Source organism: Kogia breviceps, chromosome 2 (genome assembly GCF_026419965.1).
Source record: "Kogia breviceps isolate mKogBre1 chromosome 2, mKogBre1 haplotype 1, whole genome shotgun sequence".
Classification (NCBI taxonomy): Eukaryota; Metazoa; Chordata; class Mammalia; order Artiodactyla; family Physeteridae; genus Kogia; species Kogia breviceps.
In genome coordinates this window covers 129,071,117-129,089,046 of record NC_081311.1, presented here as the reverse complement: position 1 = coordinate 129,089,046, position 17,930 = coordinate 129,071,117, and the positions used below count along the sequence as shown (strand labels likewise).

The following is a 17,930-nucleotide window of genomic DNA, read 5'->3' as shown; positions in this document are numbered from 1 at the left end:
GACTACTGACCTCCTCATAGGCCTCCCAGGTGCCAGGCTCATCTACTTCAAATCAATCCCCCACCCTTACTGCCTGCTGGAAGAATGCATAGAAAAGCCCAAACTAGCCACGCCATGCCCTGTAATCACTCCCACTGTATGTGGGACACAGGTTCCCCAAACCAGGCCTGTGTTTCTCTCTGGTCTTGTCTCCTTTCAGCATCCCCCTCCTGCTGGCAGCTCTGCCCCTATAACCCATGCTGTCTCCGAGCCTCTGCTTGCGACTGGAAATATTTCCCCTGTAAACCCAGCCAATGCCTCCTCAACCTTTAGGCCAGCTTTGGTTTCACACTGACCAGAGAACTTCCCTACCCATCTGCCGTGCTCCCAATGCAACCTCTACGGAGTCCAGCACTTGCATGTTTCACTGACATTCACAGAAAATCACTTGTGTTCCTCTGGAATCGAAGTGCTACTTGAGGGCAGGGACTGAGTTTTATTCATCTTTATATCTCCAGTACCTAGAGAAGCATCTGAGATACTAACAGGCTTTCAGACACAGGCTGAACTGAAGTGGAAGGTAGCCAGTCCATTAAGAACAGTTTATTTTCATAATGAAGGAGAGCCAGTCTATTTAAAACAAGTAATTACTAAGGAATATGTAATGAAAAATGACGTATTCAGCCCTCTGTGACAAGACATCTGTTAGCTGATACTTATGCACTAACAAGTACAATAAATGATACTAGTCGAGGTGACTGCAGCACTGTAAGTACCTTCTGAATCATTAGATTAACTTACACACAGCCTTTGTCACAGTTGTGAGCACTGTATTGTCACCTCCAACCTAGAACCTCCATGTCCTTCACAATGCCACCATACATGGGCAGAATCCAGATGGTTTTCAACATCTCCTCCAAGACATGATCACATTTCTTTACCCACCTGTGACCAGCTCCCTTACTTCTGCATCAATAGATTTTCTCAACAGTCGCAACAAGGCAGGTATGCCACCAACATTCTTCATCGCGATTTTATTTTCATCTGTAGACTTGCCAAAAACAAGGTTTCGGAGGGCACCACAAGCATTCTTCTGAACTTCCAAAACTCTGTGGTCCAAGAGGTCAACCAGATGCTTGATTCCCCCTAACCTACACACCTAGAATGAAAAATATTAGGTACCAGGCCTAAGTGACATGTGGTCAATCAGAGATCAAACAAAAGTCTGTTATGGAAAGATCACGGAAAACATACAACTCCAGATCATTTCAAATGATTATTTTTTTTCTAAAAAAATACACGTTCTATAAATTTGAAGGACACTCTCTAAGATGAAGCTCTTTTCATGGGTTCATGGCTTAAAGAAGGGAAGGGAGACTTAGGTGGATTAAAGGCCACAGGCAGGTAGCATGGCCATATGCCAACCCTCCGAATGTACACAGGGATTATGCTGTCACTTCCAAGTGAAATGGACAAATACACAAGCACAACAAAGCTGTATGCAGGGTCGAAGACAATACATACAGGAAGAGATTTTTGACTGAAGTCATTTGCTTTCTAGAATTGTTTCTCTAGGTGACTCTCCCTAAATTTTCTTCCATTTGTCACTTCATTAATATCTTATGTGACTATTTTGGGGCTCTATTTACTGCATTCACCTGTAGTCTGTAACTGTGTGTTGTTCTAAATTTTAAGGGGTGAAAAACACTTAAGTTCCATATGACACTGCAGGAGGAAAAAAGGTCTAAAATGTTAAATCTAGCCAATAACAATGACTCACTATGTTTCTGTAAAAGCCCCCAAAGCTTAAAATCTCAAATAAAATATTCATATATGTTCAGTATTAGTAATGGTTATAAATCCTTTACTTAATTGTGTGTTGGCACCGATTCTGACTAGAATCTCTTAAAATACATGAGTTCACAAGTACATACTATAATTTGTATCTAATAGATTTATAGAAAATACTTTTAAAATGCAGGTTAAATTGATTTTGTTTCATGTTTTATGAATAGGCTAATGAGTGGACACATGATTTGAAAATGCTAAATGTACTTCAAGAAATATTCTCACTCCAGATTTTCCCAAGAAATATTGAAATGCATAGCTGAGAAGTAAAAGAGTAACTGGTATCAGAACACCCCTTGAAAAGGGCCTCTAGATTGCATCTGGTCATTTCTTAAGCACACAAGCACGCAGCTGCTAAACGGAAAGGGACTGCTCGGCCCTCCCCATTCCCCGCCCTGCCAACTCCGGCATCCCAGGCACTGGTCCTGTACCTCCAACTTCACTTTGTTGTCGCCAAAGCACAGGTGTTGCAGGTAGGCTGCTGCGTTTGCCTGAACTGACGGGAACTGGTGCTGCAGCATGTGAATGACTTCAGGCAACTCGGGATCACGCCAGGCAAACTCCCTGCATGAGAAAAACGCGGCTTCAGAAAGGAAGGCCCATGTTCTACCGATACACTGAACATTTGTCAGAGAAGAGAGCTCAGCGGAGAAAATGGGAAGTTACAAAAATCCTAAAAGAAATATATATGTATGTATATAAATAATTTTTATGCACTGATGAACATATCACAGATGCTTATGATCTTAAAGAAATCATGATGCACAGATGCAGAGAAAGATTCAGGGTAACAAAGAGGTTCTTAATATGGGACTTTTCCATTCTTGTTTTCCTCCTCCTGATTCTAATTTTATGCCTTTCTACCTAGGTAAGAAATTTGCAGGTGTGAGGCTCAGGTAAACAAATGCACTTCAGCTAGGTGAGATGTCACTTCTGAGGAGGGAGGAGGAAGAGCCAGTGGAAATACTGTGTGGCTGATGATTTTTAAGAAATTTAATATATATGGTTGCTCTTGATTATAAGAAACATAAAACATGATAAAAATTTTTTTGCAGCAACCCTACATCCAGAGAAAACAACTGTTGACATTTCCCACTGGTTTTTTTTTCAACATATGCAGGCAAGTGTGCACATGTGTGTGTACAGAATTTTTTCCAAAGAATTGGATTATTACTAAATAGCACATACTATTCCATGCCAGGCACTATTCTAGGCATTTTATGTATATTAGTTTATCTATCCTTAAATTGACCTTGTAGATTTGGAGGTTGAAGCAGAAGGGCTAAGCGACTTGCCTAGTGTCACCCAGCTAGTCAACAACAGAGCAACATTTGAACCCAGGCATCTGCCTTCAGAGTCTGTGCTCTCACCCCCGTGCTATCCCACTTCTCTTGTACAATAAGTATACAATCATATTAAATATACATACATACTTTTATACTATGTTTTTTTCAGGTAACATCACATTGTCAGATTTTCTGATGTAACTTGATTGGCTCACTGTTTGGAATCCTTGTTAAATGTGATTTTATGTTTATGTTACATAAAGACCAGCTTCTTACAAATGGTTCACAAAGCAACAAATCTGCAGACTTTGATATCAGGATGGAGTAAACTGTTAATCAAAAATCTTGAAGAAACTTAAAAAAAATCTTTAAATTAATGACCCAGTGATACTTCTATGGCCCAGTTTTTAAAGGTCCACAGCCTCTCTGGGAGGGCTCCAGTATGAACTGGTTCATCCACTACAGAGGGTCAGGTCATTCCATACCTGCACACACATATTCATATCACACATTGGTGCATTCTTACTATGCTACAGGTGCCAGAACAGGTGCTGGAGATACAAACATTGAATAAGACATAATTTTATGTATAGGGGCTTGTATGCCAAACTAAAAAAGTTTAGTCTTAATAGCAATAATATGAATTATTACTTATTGAGATTATCTGTGTCAAGAGCTTTATAGATATTATCTCACTTACCTTGACTGTTGTTGTGTTGTAGGCACTATCAAATAACATTAGATATAGATAGACGAGGAACCCAGGATTAGTAATTAAGAGGTGGAGGTTAGTGGTCTAATATGTTATCACCACGCACAAGGAACAGAAAGCTGGTGGAGGTCTTAAAGCAGAAGAGTGAGAGAATGCAACAAGGTCACATTTATAAGGAAGATAACTCTGGTGGCCAAGCAGAGAATATACTAGAATCAAAAAAGACTGGTGGCAAGGAGACTATCCACTATCCCCACATTTGCTCAAAATAGGACCATCCTTGATTTTTCTCTTTCCCCTATCCTTCTCATCCAACCCATCAGCAAACTCTGTTGACTATCTCCAAAATATTTAATATAAACCAAATCCATCCACTCTTTCTATCTTGGCTGGACCCTCTACATGCCACTTACATGTTCTCTCTGCTTCAAATATCACTCCCTCCCCCATCTATTCTTTGCACGGCAACCAGATGATCTACTGAAAACTGAAATCAAGGGTGAGATGGAGATTTCCGGCTTGGGGAACAGACTGGATGATGATGATGTCATTAACAGGCATTAAGAAAACCATAAATGCCGAGAGGCAGGATAATGCAGCAGAAAAAGCACAAAATTTGGAGTTAGATTGCCTATGTTTAAGTCCCAGGTCCTTCAATTGTGATGTGATTTTGAAAACCATTTATATAGAACTTCAGTTTCCCCATCTGTAAATTAGGAACAATAATACTATCATGTCTAACTTCTTAGGCTGGCTATGATGACTAAAGTAGTTTACATACTTTGCATTATGAAAGATGTTTTACTAATATTCATCATCCCTGAAAAATGAACTATACTAACTATGTTAACTATTTCTGATGAAAATCTATCTAAAGTCTATTATATATAAATCTATAAGGTAATTAACGAGTGCAAGGAGTGTGATTTAATCTTTCCTTGATGACTCAATCATTACAAATACACATTTCTGTTCTCCTTAAATGGCACAGGGATGGTCAAGATTTCCTAGCATCCTTGGGTGCCTCCTGAGCCAGACAACACAAAGGGTGGGCTCCTGCTGGAGATGGGCAGTTAGGCTCAGTTGACACCGACTCCAACCTTGATTTTCAGCAGAAATTTTCCCTGGAAAGACTTCTATCAATTCATGGGCTGGCTGGATGGCATCAATGCTTGCCAAGATTTGCTTCATTAAAACCTAAGCCCAGACTTCTGTTTTTAGCCATGACAGAGTAGTAACCAGTACTGGACTTTGCCTTCCTCCCATAAACAACCATTAAACTGGACTAAATGTGTGAGGAAACTGTTTTCAGGCCCTAGACAACAAGTAACACAAGAATGTAATCCTTGAAGGGGCGGGGGCATCACCCTAGGAATCCCATACTCACTTGGCTTTCTGCCTGAGGGCACTTTTTGGATCATGGCACAGGAAGCAAGTCTGAATGGGCATGATGGTCTAAGTGAACTGAGGGGGAAAGATTGGAATTTGGAGATGCTAAAGAGGTTAAAATTTGCAGGGCAGGATATTGGAGAGGAGAGAGCTATGCAGAGGAGATTTAACAAGTCTGTGTAAGGATTACTAAGCACAAGTTGTTAGTTGAGCGCTGGGCTGTACATGTGCCTTGCATGTACATGTACAGGTCTGGTGGAGAATAGCTGCTGCTGGAATGAGAACTGAACCAGGAGTTGTTGGAATTCCAGCCCAGTCATACTGCAGACCTCACCGATCACCTCAGCGTTTAGTCTCCACAAAGGCCGTGTTTAGGAGTAAGAACAATTCCACAGAGTCAGGGCCATGTTCTAGGAGTAAAATAAATCTAAGATAGACCTGTCCTAGCAAAGAACAGAACCAATTGTGACAGGATCAAAAGCACTTGTTAGTAATTTAGTTATTTTCCACAACGAAACTTAGAATCCTAAGAGGAGACAACATAATACAGAGTCCCTACAATGTATTATCCACAACAATCAGCATATAATTTAAAACTACTAGGCATAAGAAGAAACAGAAAAATGTGCCTCTCAAAGATGTAAACAAACAAATAATAGAAACAGACCCAGAGAAAACCTAGATGTTGGAATGATCAGAGGACTTTAAAATGGTTTTTATAAATGTGCTGAAAAACATAAAGCAAAAGATGTATGTAAGGAGTTGAATAGATGGGGAATGTTATCAGAGAAATGAAAACTACAAAAAGCCAAATTAAAGTGTCAGAAAAAAAATCCACTGGATGGGCTTAACAACTGACTGGAGACCACAGAAGAAAAACACAGCAAATCTGAACACAGATTAAAAAAGAAATCCAATATGAAGGATACAGAGAAAAAAGATTAAAAAAAAAAAAAAAGAACAGAACTTTAGTAACCTGTGAGATGATGTCAAGTTATCCCAGGAGAGGAGAGTGAATTTTGGACCAGAAAAAATATTTACAGAAATAATGGTTGAATATGTCCCAATTTTGGTAAAATCATCGACCAATATTTAAAGAATCTCAGTGAATCCCAAGCAGGTTAAATGTAAAGAAAACTATGCCTAGGCTTGTTAGAGTAAAACTGCTTAAGGTCAACAATAATAAAATTCTGAAAGGCAGCCAGAGAGAAGATACATTGCATAATGAGAAGAATAGTGCAAATGTTGGCTGACCTCTCATCAGAAACAATGGAGGTCTGAAGACAAGAAACAACATCCTTTAAAGGACTGAAAAAAAAAACCCACCCTATTAACCCTGAATTTTATATCTAGCAAAAGTATCCTTTAAAAATGAGTAAATAAAAACACTTTAAGAAAAATTAAAGCTGAGAGAATGTGTTGCCAGCAGACATGCAACACAAGAAAGGCTAAAGAAAGTTCTTCAGGCTGAAGGGAAATGAGTGGAGATGGAAACTAGAATTTAGGAAGACATGAAGAGAACTATTTACAAATGAGTATGCAGGTGAATATAAAGATCATCTTTTTAACTCAGTTTAATTTCTTTAAAAGATAACTATTTACAGTAAAAATAACAACACTATATTATGGATTTTATAATGTATGTAGAAGTAAAATATCTGACAACAACTTAAAGGTCAAGGAGATGGTAAATGGAATTATTCTGTTGAATGTCACAGCTGAAGCCCTCCTCAAAAAGAACACCATGAATGCTGTCATTCGTTCAGTCACTGTCACTTTCCATAACAAGTACTTTGTTACTCCTTTCAGATGAATTATTTGTACTATTAATAAATTTTGCTTCCAAACTAGACAACTGTTAAAAAAAACTCATACATTTCCTTTTATGTATAAAACATCAACAACTTCTTAAGTCTTATAGGGTAGTTTTCAGGTTAACTATAATGTAGCATTAATGACAGAGGAAGTAAGTTTAGAAGTGAATAAAAATAGTAAAATTTGCTATTTTTAAAACTAAAAATTAAGTAATAATCATCATGAGTTTTTAATTTCATGGTTTGACTATTCAAACTTTAAACTCACTTGGATTCCAGTTTCAAATACATAAATGCACCTATTATAAGATAATCATTTATTCATCTTACAAAATGCATTATCAGTAAAGTTTCACATAATCAAAGCTAGCCATAACAGTTTTATTCATTAGACTATGAAATTAGCATACTATGAATAACTGAAGTATATTATCAGACACAAAATTCTTGTTTATAATGAATCAGCTCGTATCAGAGGTCAAAACTGAAGTCTTCAGGAATGCATACTAAACTCAAAGCTCTTATCTTATTTCACTGCCTTTCTGGGTAGCTATTCTTTTCTCTGCAGATTCAGCCAAGGGTATGGTCTAAATTACCTACAATTCAAAACGCTTTTGAGAATTTCTGTATCTAGTAGCGTGCCCTAGTCTGTTGTTCTTGTGAGGACTTCAAAAAGATTCCACATGCTGCAGAGCAACTAAGCCACAACTACTGTGCCTGTACTCTAAAGCCTGTGAGCCACAACTACTGAGCCCACACTCTGCAATGAGAAGCCACCGCAATGTGAAGCCTGCGCACCGCAAAGAAAAGTAGCCCCCACTCACTGCAACTAGAAAAAGCCCGCATGCAGCAACAAAGACTCAATGCAGCCAAAAATAAATAAGTAAACAAATAAACAAACAAATTAAAAAAAAGAAAAGAACAAAAACCAAAATCATGTAAAAAATCTTTGATTTATGGGCTTCCCTGGTGGCGCAGTGGTTGAGAGTCCACCTGCCAATGCAGGGGACACGGGTTCGTGCCCTGGTCTGGGAGGATCCCACATGCCGCGGAGCGGCTGGGCCCGTGAGCCATGGCCACTGGGCCTGCGCGTCCGGAGCCTGTGCTCCGCAACGGGAGAGGCCGCAGCGGTGAGAGGCTCGCATACCGCAAAACTACAACAACAACAAATTTTTGATTTAATTATATTGGAGGTGCTATTAGACAAATTATTTTTAGAAATCCTTAAAATAACAGAAGGGTGGCAAATAGGAATAGCAGAACCAAATGTATGCATACACTGTAAAATATTTTAGGCAAAAGAGTAAATAGGTGGAGTGGTTTTAGTGAAGTAGTGGGCTTCCCATTCAACTCAAAAGTACCTTAGGTTATTTTGTTTTAATAACCAAACCTCACTCATGCTTTTAATTCATTAGAATAAATTGGTAGGCTGCTATAAATGAATTGATAATTACAACAATCTTTCAGTGAAACAACTATTTGTGGGCGAACAGTGAATGAAATCTTGCTAATATATGCCTTAAAATAACACTCAAGCTGCTTAAAATTTAGAAATAATTTCACTCTTTCAGAAGCTAAAATTCTCTTTTAGTTTCTAAATATCTTTATTTCCTGAATATTTTAAATGACTTTCATTAGAGATGAGGCTAGTTTTTCAAAATCAATCAAGTACTAAATGACTCATCTTAATAAAACATGTTTTCTACATGGCCAAATAAAATTAAAAGCAGGAAACATCTATTATTTGCCAAATATTTTTTGCTCATGAGATGTGAGAATTTCTTGTAAACTGTTTTCCCCTAAATGGCGGAAAGCTTTTCACAGGACCTAGTTAATAAAAGCACAACATGGCACTGACCAATATGATTCAAAATGTACATGACACTGGTCTTTCCCAGTTTAAAACAACCATATGCATTTTCTGAAGCCATCATTTAAGAGGTCAGCCAAGATAAAGGAAAAGGCATAAAATGATCCTTTAAAATCTTTTGTGTGATTCAGACTAAGAGGCTATCCCAGGTAGTTGCCTTGATGAAGTATTTCAATTGTGGATGCTGCAGATATTCACACAGACCTGTGCACTTTCTAAGTTATTATTAAAGCACTGAAAGAAGGAATCTATCTCTAAAGTGAAATTAACCTCAATGACCTACAGTGCTGGAAAACAACTGGAAATGTTAGAGATAAGGAGTTACTGATATTATAACAGACACAGCAACTTGAAAAAAGTCAGAATGAAGGAACTAGTTGACTCCTGAGAGACGGTGGCATTCTGGAGACTCATAACCAGTACTTGCCTGGGATCTTTCTGAATGCTGTCTATTGATGGGGATCTCGTGGTGCCATCATCAGCTGGTGCTATGTGCTGAAGCCTGTTATAATTGCACTCTTGCACTCGGTATTGTATTGGCCTGTAGGGCTCCGCATAGGTAGCTGTTGTGTTCAGAGCATAATTATTTCTTTGGTATGTAAGGGTACTTCGTTGGCTGGACGTCCTTTGCAGATTTCCAACACCTACTAGAAAGTCAGCATTTTAAAAAAGATTTGTATGTTCTCCACAAAGTGATACTTTTCAAAGTCAAAATATTTTTAGTTTTAAGAAGGGTTAAGTTTTTAACAATTATATAAATTGCTTACTTTTAGATATTACCAATCTAGCTCATTAGTGCTAACAAAGGCACTGATGTTTTTAACATAACACAAACAGTATTTATGTCAATTTTATTAGCAGGAAAGAGCAAAAATGAAACATAAATCTGCTTACACAGTAGGTCTTAATATGTTTAAGATTTAGTAACAAAACTGAAAGTGAAATAAAGGAAAATAAACTAATCTTAGAAATAAATAACAAAATTTCATAACTACATTTTAGCAATAAAAGACAAGTAAGATATTCAAACTTATAAATAACTGAAACCGTCAAACTTTGGACACCTAGTGAAAACAGATTACGTATTTTGATATATATTTTATTCATAGACTTGTGTATTTTGATAACATTGAAAAATATACTGCACAGGAAAGAAGACTGATATATCAAATTCTTCTAAAGCTACTCCCTAAAATTATTGCATGATGCTATGTATAAAGTACTGTATATTGTATTTAACCTTTCTTTCCAAATTATTGCAGTAGGTATCTCTCCAATGATTGTGTTCATATTCTTCCTGCAATTAACATATTTTAACACTATTTACTTCTTAATCCTAATAAAGAAATCCTTCAATTTATAGAACATAATGAATGAAATATTTCTTCACTAACATATATTAAAAATTGGTACATTCTATCAGGAGAAAAATACCACAGTGGACCAAACTGTCAGTTTTTGGCAAAGAACCAATTCAAATTCAGTCTTCTCCCTCATGGTGTTCTGTGAGGTATGGCTCCTAGAGCTGTGCCTTTAGGGCATTATCATTGCTACCTGGAATTCATTTATGGGCATGTTAACAAATCTGTATTAACTCTTTTTTTTTTTAAGCGGCCTCTTGGGACTTTATAAGCCACACCCGTAGCACAATCTGGCAGCTCACGTGGCCACAGGCTCTAGCTTCTGCTCTATCAGCTGCTACGGTGTGGCACAAATGTGAACCTGGGGGTGCACGGGTGTGAGGCACTAGCTGCTTATTTTTAAAATTATTATTATTATTTTTTGGTCATGCCACGTGGTATGTGGGATCTTAGTTCCCCAACCATGGCTGGAACCTGGGCCCCCTGCAGTGGAAGCATGGAGTTCTAACCACTGGACCCCTGGGGAATTCCTGTTCCCTATTTTTATAACTGCCATCATTGTATTGTGTCCCAGATTGAGTCTATCATAAGGAATATTTATTTCACATTCTAATATTTAAGAATTCAGAAGAGATTCAGTAACGAAAAGTAATACCAAATACACTTGGGCTACATACATGCTAAATCAAAGATAAGCCAATAGCTCACGTAGGGATTTTCTCTAAATATGTGTTCTAGGAAACAAAAATTACAAAGAAATATTCCAAAACAGGCTTTCCTTTCTATAGCTGATACGCTTCCAACCTGAGGAGTCGGATTTATAGCTCAACAAACTTATTTGTGAATTAAAGTATAATCATTGTGTTCACTGATCAGATTGAACTAAGGTAAAAATATATCACTTATAAATAGATACTAAATGAACTTCTGTTTTACTGTTTATTGATTTGCTTTCACAGCTGCTTATCTGACAACCAAATGGGAAATATGAATTCACTCTAACAGGAAATCCATCTCAATAAAATCCTCTACTCTTGGGCTGGTGAAATTGGGAAAGCAGCTGAACAGAGCTGATGCCCACCCGAACCTGTGCGGTACAGTGCTGTCTGCGATCCTTGGAGCTCCACGGTTCCGTGGTTTGGGCTGCGGTAAACTGGGCTGTAATAGGTCCTCCCCTCATAGATAGGAGTGATGTGCAAGTCAGGAGACACAGCTGAACGAAGGTCTTGTCCAAGCTGGCTGTGCTGACTAGCATAGGAACTCCGTAAGCCTACAGGCAGGAAAATTACATCATTAAAAAACTTGAAAACTGTGGTGAGGTTAAAAGTATAACTACTAAAAAAAAAGTATAACTCCTAAACAACAGGACCAAATGCTGAGTCTAAACACCAAACCTAGTGAGTTTTACAAAAGAGGGATGACAGATATGAACAGGATACCATATACATTCTAAAAATAAAACTTTCTCCTCTGGCAGCAGGATAAAAGTAAATTTTCTAAAAAAAAATAAATTATTAAATGGTTTGATACTCTGAAATTCATCCCCCAACTGTTAACCTATTTTATAATGGTGACCAAAAAGAGAGCGCCGCCATGTCCCACACCTCTTTAAATCCCAGCACTTAAGACGACACCTACATAAGAGTGCTTAGAAATAGGCTGATGTTCAAGAACTGTTCTGAACTTTGTCTCAATTCATTCATCCAAGATTTTTATAGAAAAAGGTGAAATTTGATGTTACAAAGTTTAAAATATCATCAGCGAACTGATAAGATTTATAAAGTATTATTTTGTTATTTGTTATCACAATTAAAAAAACAAAACAAAAAACCAAAACAAGTGTTTCTCTAGGAATCCAAATACCGGATTCTTGTTTACCTTCTTTCTAGTGTAAAGGAAAAGTACAAAGTTAGTGTATTAAGTCACTTCAAACACTCTCATTCAAATTATTAATAATTAATGCAAATTTCAAACCCAAACATGTTATTTTCTTTAAAAAAGGGAATTAGTATATTCTACATTATGATGCTCAGAAATTTGTGATTTGTCACCATTCATTAGTAAGCAAAATTTGTCACTTGGTAAGAATACCAACTAAGGTTACATTCCAAATACGAGCAAGAAAAAGCACAAACATATCTGAAGTCAGTTAGCATATATTCGCTTTTAAAAAGACTGCAAATAATCAGCACAGTAACTAATTACCAAAAGATACGATCACTCACATCTTGTTAGCTCAGTTAATCATATGACAACTAAAAGTGAATGGGCCTCAATGTGAGTGATAATTACATGTTGCTTAGTGAGGAGTGGCAAGAAAGTTAATACATAAAAGCTTCTAAAATGAATGATTGTTACCAACGCCGGACAGCAATGTGACATGGGAAGGAATTAAATGAACAAATGTGGGTTTTGGCTACTGGCTCCTCACTTGCTAAAATGAAGATCACAGGTTTATACAATCTTATAATTGGGAGCTCATTCAGCCAAATCTTCCCATTTTAAAATTGAGGAAACAGAGCCCAAAAGGAAATGTAGTTCATCCCCTTCAGAGAGCTACTTGCTGGTAGGGCTGAGAGGAAGCCTCCTCCATGATCTGTCATTGCACTGGACAAAGCTATTTCTCAAGGATCAATGAGACATGGTGTGAGAAACCTTTAACTGGACAGAGCCCTCCACAGACATAAGGTTAAGGAGGGAGGTTAGCTCACCAGGGGTTCATGGAAGCCCATGTAACTCTAAAGACCATATTAGGATTGCTGTTGTAAAGTTCTCATCTGAGGATTTCAGCTTTCTATTCACTGGCAGATTTCTCATTCTTAGCACAGTATAAACTCCATTTCTTTATAGAGCTTGTGAGTATCTTGAACAAAAGTTGCAGGCATTGATTTTGTTAATGGTGACATAAAGTGGGCAGGAAAATGCACCTAGTTCTTGGAAATCTTATCAGTATGAGGCATTATTTTAATATTCAGTAGAGCCCTTGATTTACTGTGAGACTCTGAAGATCACAAACACTTGGGTAGAGGCAAGCTGAGCCCTGGATGCTCCTAAAGTTGGCTAAGCCGCCTTGGCTCACCACCACAGTGACGTGAAAAGAGACCAAAGCATTCTGACCCATTCAGAATGTGATATTCTCACTGGGCCAGGATCTAGTTAGAGTCTTCACTGGAATCCATATAATATGAAAACTTTCATAAATATTTACTATGATTTCACAAGAAAGGTAACCAAATGAGCTTGTTACCACTTACAACTATAAAAAGTATCCAATAAACAGCCCCCTGTTACAGGATTATTAGTGAGGTGAAATGACTGTATGTGATAGACTATAATGGGAAATAAAAATTTAAGAATTATAGTGAAATAGCAATTTCTTGATATTAGAAATCTTTGTGAATAACATTATGCTGGTAAATATTGTTTACCTACTCATGCATTAAAACAAAAACACACACTACTATAAATTGACATTTAAAAAATTACAAAATTACATAGCCCCTATAGATTAAGTAAAATAATTGTGCAGAAAGGCTATTATAACTTAGTATCTTTTAAACTGGAAGTAATATGTTGCCATTCCACAAATACATACTAGTTTACCTACTTCAATGATATATTCCTTGTTATTTAAAACCTTTATATTTTAAGTCAGTGAAAACAAACATAAATTTATCTTCCAAATATGAATTCTTCTTATTCTCAAAACTTGTCTTGATATGCTATGATTATACTGAAATGAATATTTTCAGGCAGACATATTTTTCTGTTGTAGGGAGTAATTTATATACATCATTTAAATTATGATCACCAAATATCCAAGTGTCTGAATCTATTATAAAATATTGCTTTAGGCTTATCAATTAGTAGGTTATTAAGCCTTTGAAATCAGAAGCATAGTAAATATAATGACAAGCACACCACTTTCTAAAATAAGAATAAAAAGAGAGGAATTTACAAATTAGGATCACATTCAGACCAATTGGGCAGGTAGCTAGATGATGGAAACCAAAGTGTCCCTAGAACATTTTAAGAAACCCTTTGCTTCTTTTGAAGACTGTCATATTCTAGGGAAAAAAAAATCCATAATAGGCTACGTATAATATTTTCCCCCTGAAACATAAAGTCTAACCTCATCTGCATTGTCAGAGAAGCAGGTTTTTTAAACCAAAGGAGATCAGCCCTCTAGGGTTAAACATGGAGACAGTCCTTTATGTGCTCACTTTCTTTCCTGGGCTTCCTCTTCACTCTACTGCAAACATAGATTTCTGCACAGCTGTTGCTCACATACACGGGGCAGGGCTGGGGCACAGAAATCCTCAGAACTATTTATCTCTTAAGGTTTCCTTCAGAGGCAGAATGTCGTAAATGATTCCACCTCACTTTGCTGCATACTTTTTGGAGGCATGCCAGAAAATATCTAAGCCAAGGACACCCCTCTAACAGCTGAATGAAAAAGAGGCAGTTTCTCCACTAGGAATTTCCTTGAGCTCAAAATCAAGTTCAATATTAATTCTTTGTGCAAGATTCTTCAATTAGAAAATTTCAAAAAGGCTTTACCTTTCCCAGAAGCCATAAGGAAAGGATATTAATCTTACTTCACAAATATTAAAAACTTCTGTAAATAAGAAATACCAAAAACAAAGTCAAAAGACAAATTAAATGAGAAAAATACTTGAGAAGTATATTACAAGGGGTTAATTTATTTCAAGTATAAAAAAGCATTTACAAATTAAAAAAATAGACAAAAGACCTGAATTCGCAGTTTGCAGAAAAGCAATAAAATGGCTGATAAACATATGAAATCATCAACCTCAGTCATTACTCAACACAGGCCACTTAAAACAATGAGGTACAGAGCTTCCCTGGTGGCGCAGTGGTTGGGGGTCCGCCTGACGGTGCAGGGGATATGGGTTCGTGCCCTGGTCCGGGAGGATCTCGCATGCCGCGGAGCAGCTGGGCCTGTGGGCCATGGCCGCTGGGCCTGTGCGTCCGGAGCCTGCGCTCCGCGGCGGGAGAGGCCACAGCGGTGAGAGGCCCGCATACCACACACACACACACACACACACACACACACACACACACACACACACACACACACACACACACACACACACACACACACACACACAAAACCGAAACAAAACAAAAAACAATGAGGTACAGCTTTTTAATTGCCAGACTGGCTAAGATGAAACTTTGACAACATGCAGTGCTAGTGAAGGTGTAGGGAACATGCACTCAAACTACTGGTGTAAACAGAAATCTATAAAACCTTCCTGGGGGCAATTTGACAGTATTTCATTAAGAAAATATACACACATATTTTGATCCAGCAATTCTACTTGAAGAAATGGATCCCATAGTTATCTTGGTACCTACGTGCAAATATGCAGGAAGAATAATATATATTGCATCATTGTCTCTAACAGCTAAAAATGAGAAAACCTAAATGTCCATTAATAGCAAAGTGATTAAATTATAATACATCTATAAAATAGGGTCCTACGCATCCCTTGAGAGAATGAAGTAGAACTCTCAGACATATTAAAAAAAAATGAACAAGGTAAAGAAGATATATATAATAGAATTCCAACAGCATTAAAAAAAAGAAAGAAACACAATGTGTGCACATTTGTATGTAATGTATACACTCATATATGTAATCAAACATTCTGGAAGATACATAAACTGGTGAGTGGGACTGGGTGAGGGTAAAGAGAAGGCTGAGACTTTCACTTCTCAATTCATATTTCCCTGAATAGTTTGAATTTTTTTTTTACCATTATGCACATGTTACTTTAAAAATATAATTTAGAACGTTAGTTAAAGATGAATTCATTTTAATCAAAAGAACAACTCTATACATAATGTAGGATACCTGTCGTGAAAAAACCCTGAAGGAAACAGCTAGACTACCAGTGACCTGGTTGGTGTCTTTCTGATTTAATACAAGCGGCATCTGAACGTAATTCATAAGAAATTTGTGCCTTTCCCATCAGGATGCTAAAAATCAAGGCAGTAAGTGAGAAAATACATATTTTAGTCTACACTATTCGGGCATTTCTTTTAAAAAAAAGTTGAACAGACATTCTGATACCACCTTTTAACATATCTTAGGGTTTTGAGTATGGGTAGGCCTAGCTAGTGAAAACTATTTCACTGTGAAAAACCTCAACAAACAGTTTAGAATTCCAACCAATTCTTCTAAAAGGCACAAAAGTACCTCTTATATCCTAATATTGTGAGGGATGGCGGAAATGTATTCATTGCAAAAGAGGTCTGGTGATATAAAAGTGTATAACTTGATGCATTAAAAATTATAGAGCCTGAAAGACAAGTCCGCCTGAAGTCTGCAGTATAAATTTTAAGATAAAAATATAAGCTTTTTCCACATTACATGCTCTGTTTCAGCAATGGTTACATGGAAGACTTTCCCGCTAGGCTTTGTGTAGGGCTGTACCCTTGTACTCACCTGTCAGGCTGTCTGGCCGAGGTGGAACCATCCTCTCGTAAATGTCATACTGCTGCTGTCCGAATTGTTCCATGTCATGAACAGTCCTTTGCAGTGAAGGTCCCAGATGCTGTGGTACGGCGGTCATCCCTGAGCGTTTGGGGGATAACGACCCCACCTGGCCTTGGGATGGGGAAGCTACTCGAGTCTGTGCATCTGCCAGGGTCAGTGGGGACCCCACTCTGGTGGTTGTTTGGTACTGAGGGGATGGTCCGTTGGGATTGGAGGTCTGCCGGGAGGTGACCGACCCAATCTGACGTACAGCTGATGGGGAGGCAGGTCTCTGTGCAGAGTATGGAGAGGCTGCCCGCTGAGCAGGTAACGTGGTGGAGGAGTATGCACTGGGGTTCAGTGGTCGGGAGTCGGTCACTGATGGAGAGCCGAATCCACTACCAAGAGAAGTTCTCAGTGACCCCCTTGAAGGAGACACGCCTGTGCTGATAACATAAGAAGGAGACTGTGCTCTAGATGGAACTGAACTAACTCTTCTCATGGCCCGATTGGCTACTGATGGCTGATGAAAGGGGGAGAAAAGAGAATGGTTTATCCAGGGTTGTGTGTCCATTGTCATTACAGAAAAAAATGTACATAGCTCACTATAGAATGTGAATTCACTATTTATTTTAGGCATCTAAGTTTCTTTTCCTTTTGTTGCTGTAGAGATGGATCTTAATTTTTCCTTATTCTGTTTTTCTTGTTCTACTTTTTTTTTTTTTTTTGGTGTGTGGTGGTTTAATCTCCAACTTTCCCCTTCAGAATACTAAAACCAACCAGTAAGGAGAGATCTAAAGACATTTAATATTCTTTTTTCTTTTGTCTCTACATTATTTTACTCTCTGCCTACACATTTTCCACAACACATAATATGCTGTATTGCAAGTGTGAAGGGTCACTGGAGCAGTGTACTTATTTTGTACCCTGCAAGTCAAAGTTTGGCTAAGGTAACCCATTTGTGTAAAACAAAAACAAAAACAAAACAAAACAAAACTTTTTCAATATGTTAATCTAGATAAAGCTAGAGCAGTATCTATAACTGCCTTTATAACTGTCTTTACGGGTTGGCCTCATTAACAAAAGGAAGGTTTCTTTCAAAGTGGAATAATTGAATGTTTGGATAGGGCCTGTGCTCTCAGCTCCTCCTCTGTGAGTCCTGCATT

At 37.7% G+C, this 17,930-nt stretch overlaps 1 protein-coding gene across 28 annotated transcripts in view; it reads right to left on the bottom strand.

The window, feature by feature from the left end:
- PKP4 (plakophilin 4) overlaps nucleotides 1-17,930 on the bottom strand; it is a 269,659-nt gene that overhangs the window by 49,284 nt on the left and 202,445 nt on the right. For 11 of the 28 annotated variants that reach the window (XM_067026069.1, XM_067026073.1, XM_067026063.1 and 8 more), the window contains 5 exons: nucleotides 16,735-17,287; nucleotides 11,341-11,529; nucleotides 9,326-9,542; nucleotides 2,259-2,391; nucleotides 925-1,138 (listed from right to left, as the gene is read on the bottom strand). In XM_067026069.1, coding sequence (XP_066882170.1) covers nucleotides 925-1,138; nucleotides 2,259-2,391; nucleotides 9,326-9,542; nucleotides 11,341-11,529; nucleotides 16,735-17,287 — 1,306 coding nt within the window. Of the gene's footprint in view, nucleotides 1-924; nucleotides 1,139-2,258; nucleotides 2,392-9,325; nucleotides 9,546-11,340; nucleotides 11,530-16,734; nucleotides 17,288-17,930 lie in introns of all 28 variants that reach the window. The other 17 variants (XM_067026062.1, XM_067026064.1, XM_067026076.1 and 14 more) reach the window with 5 other exon arrangements.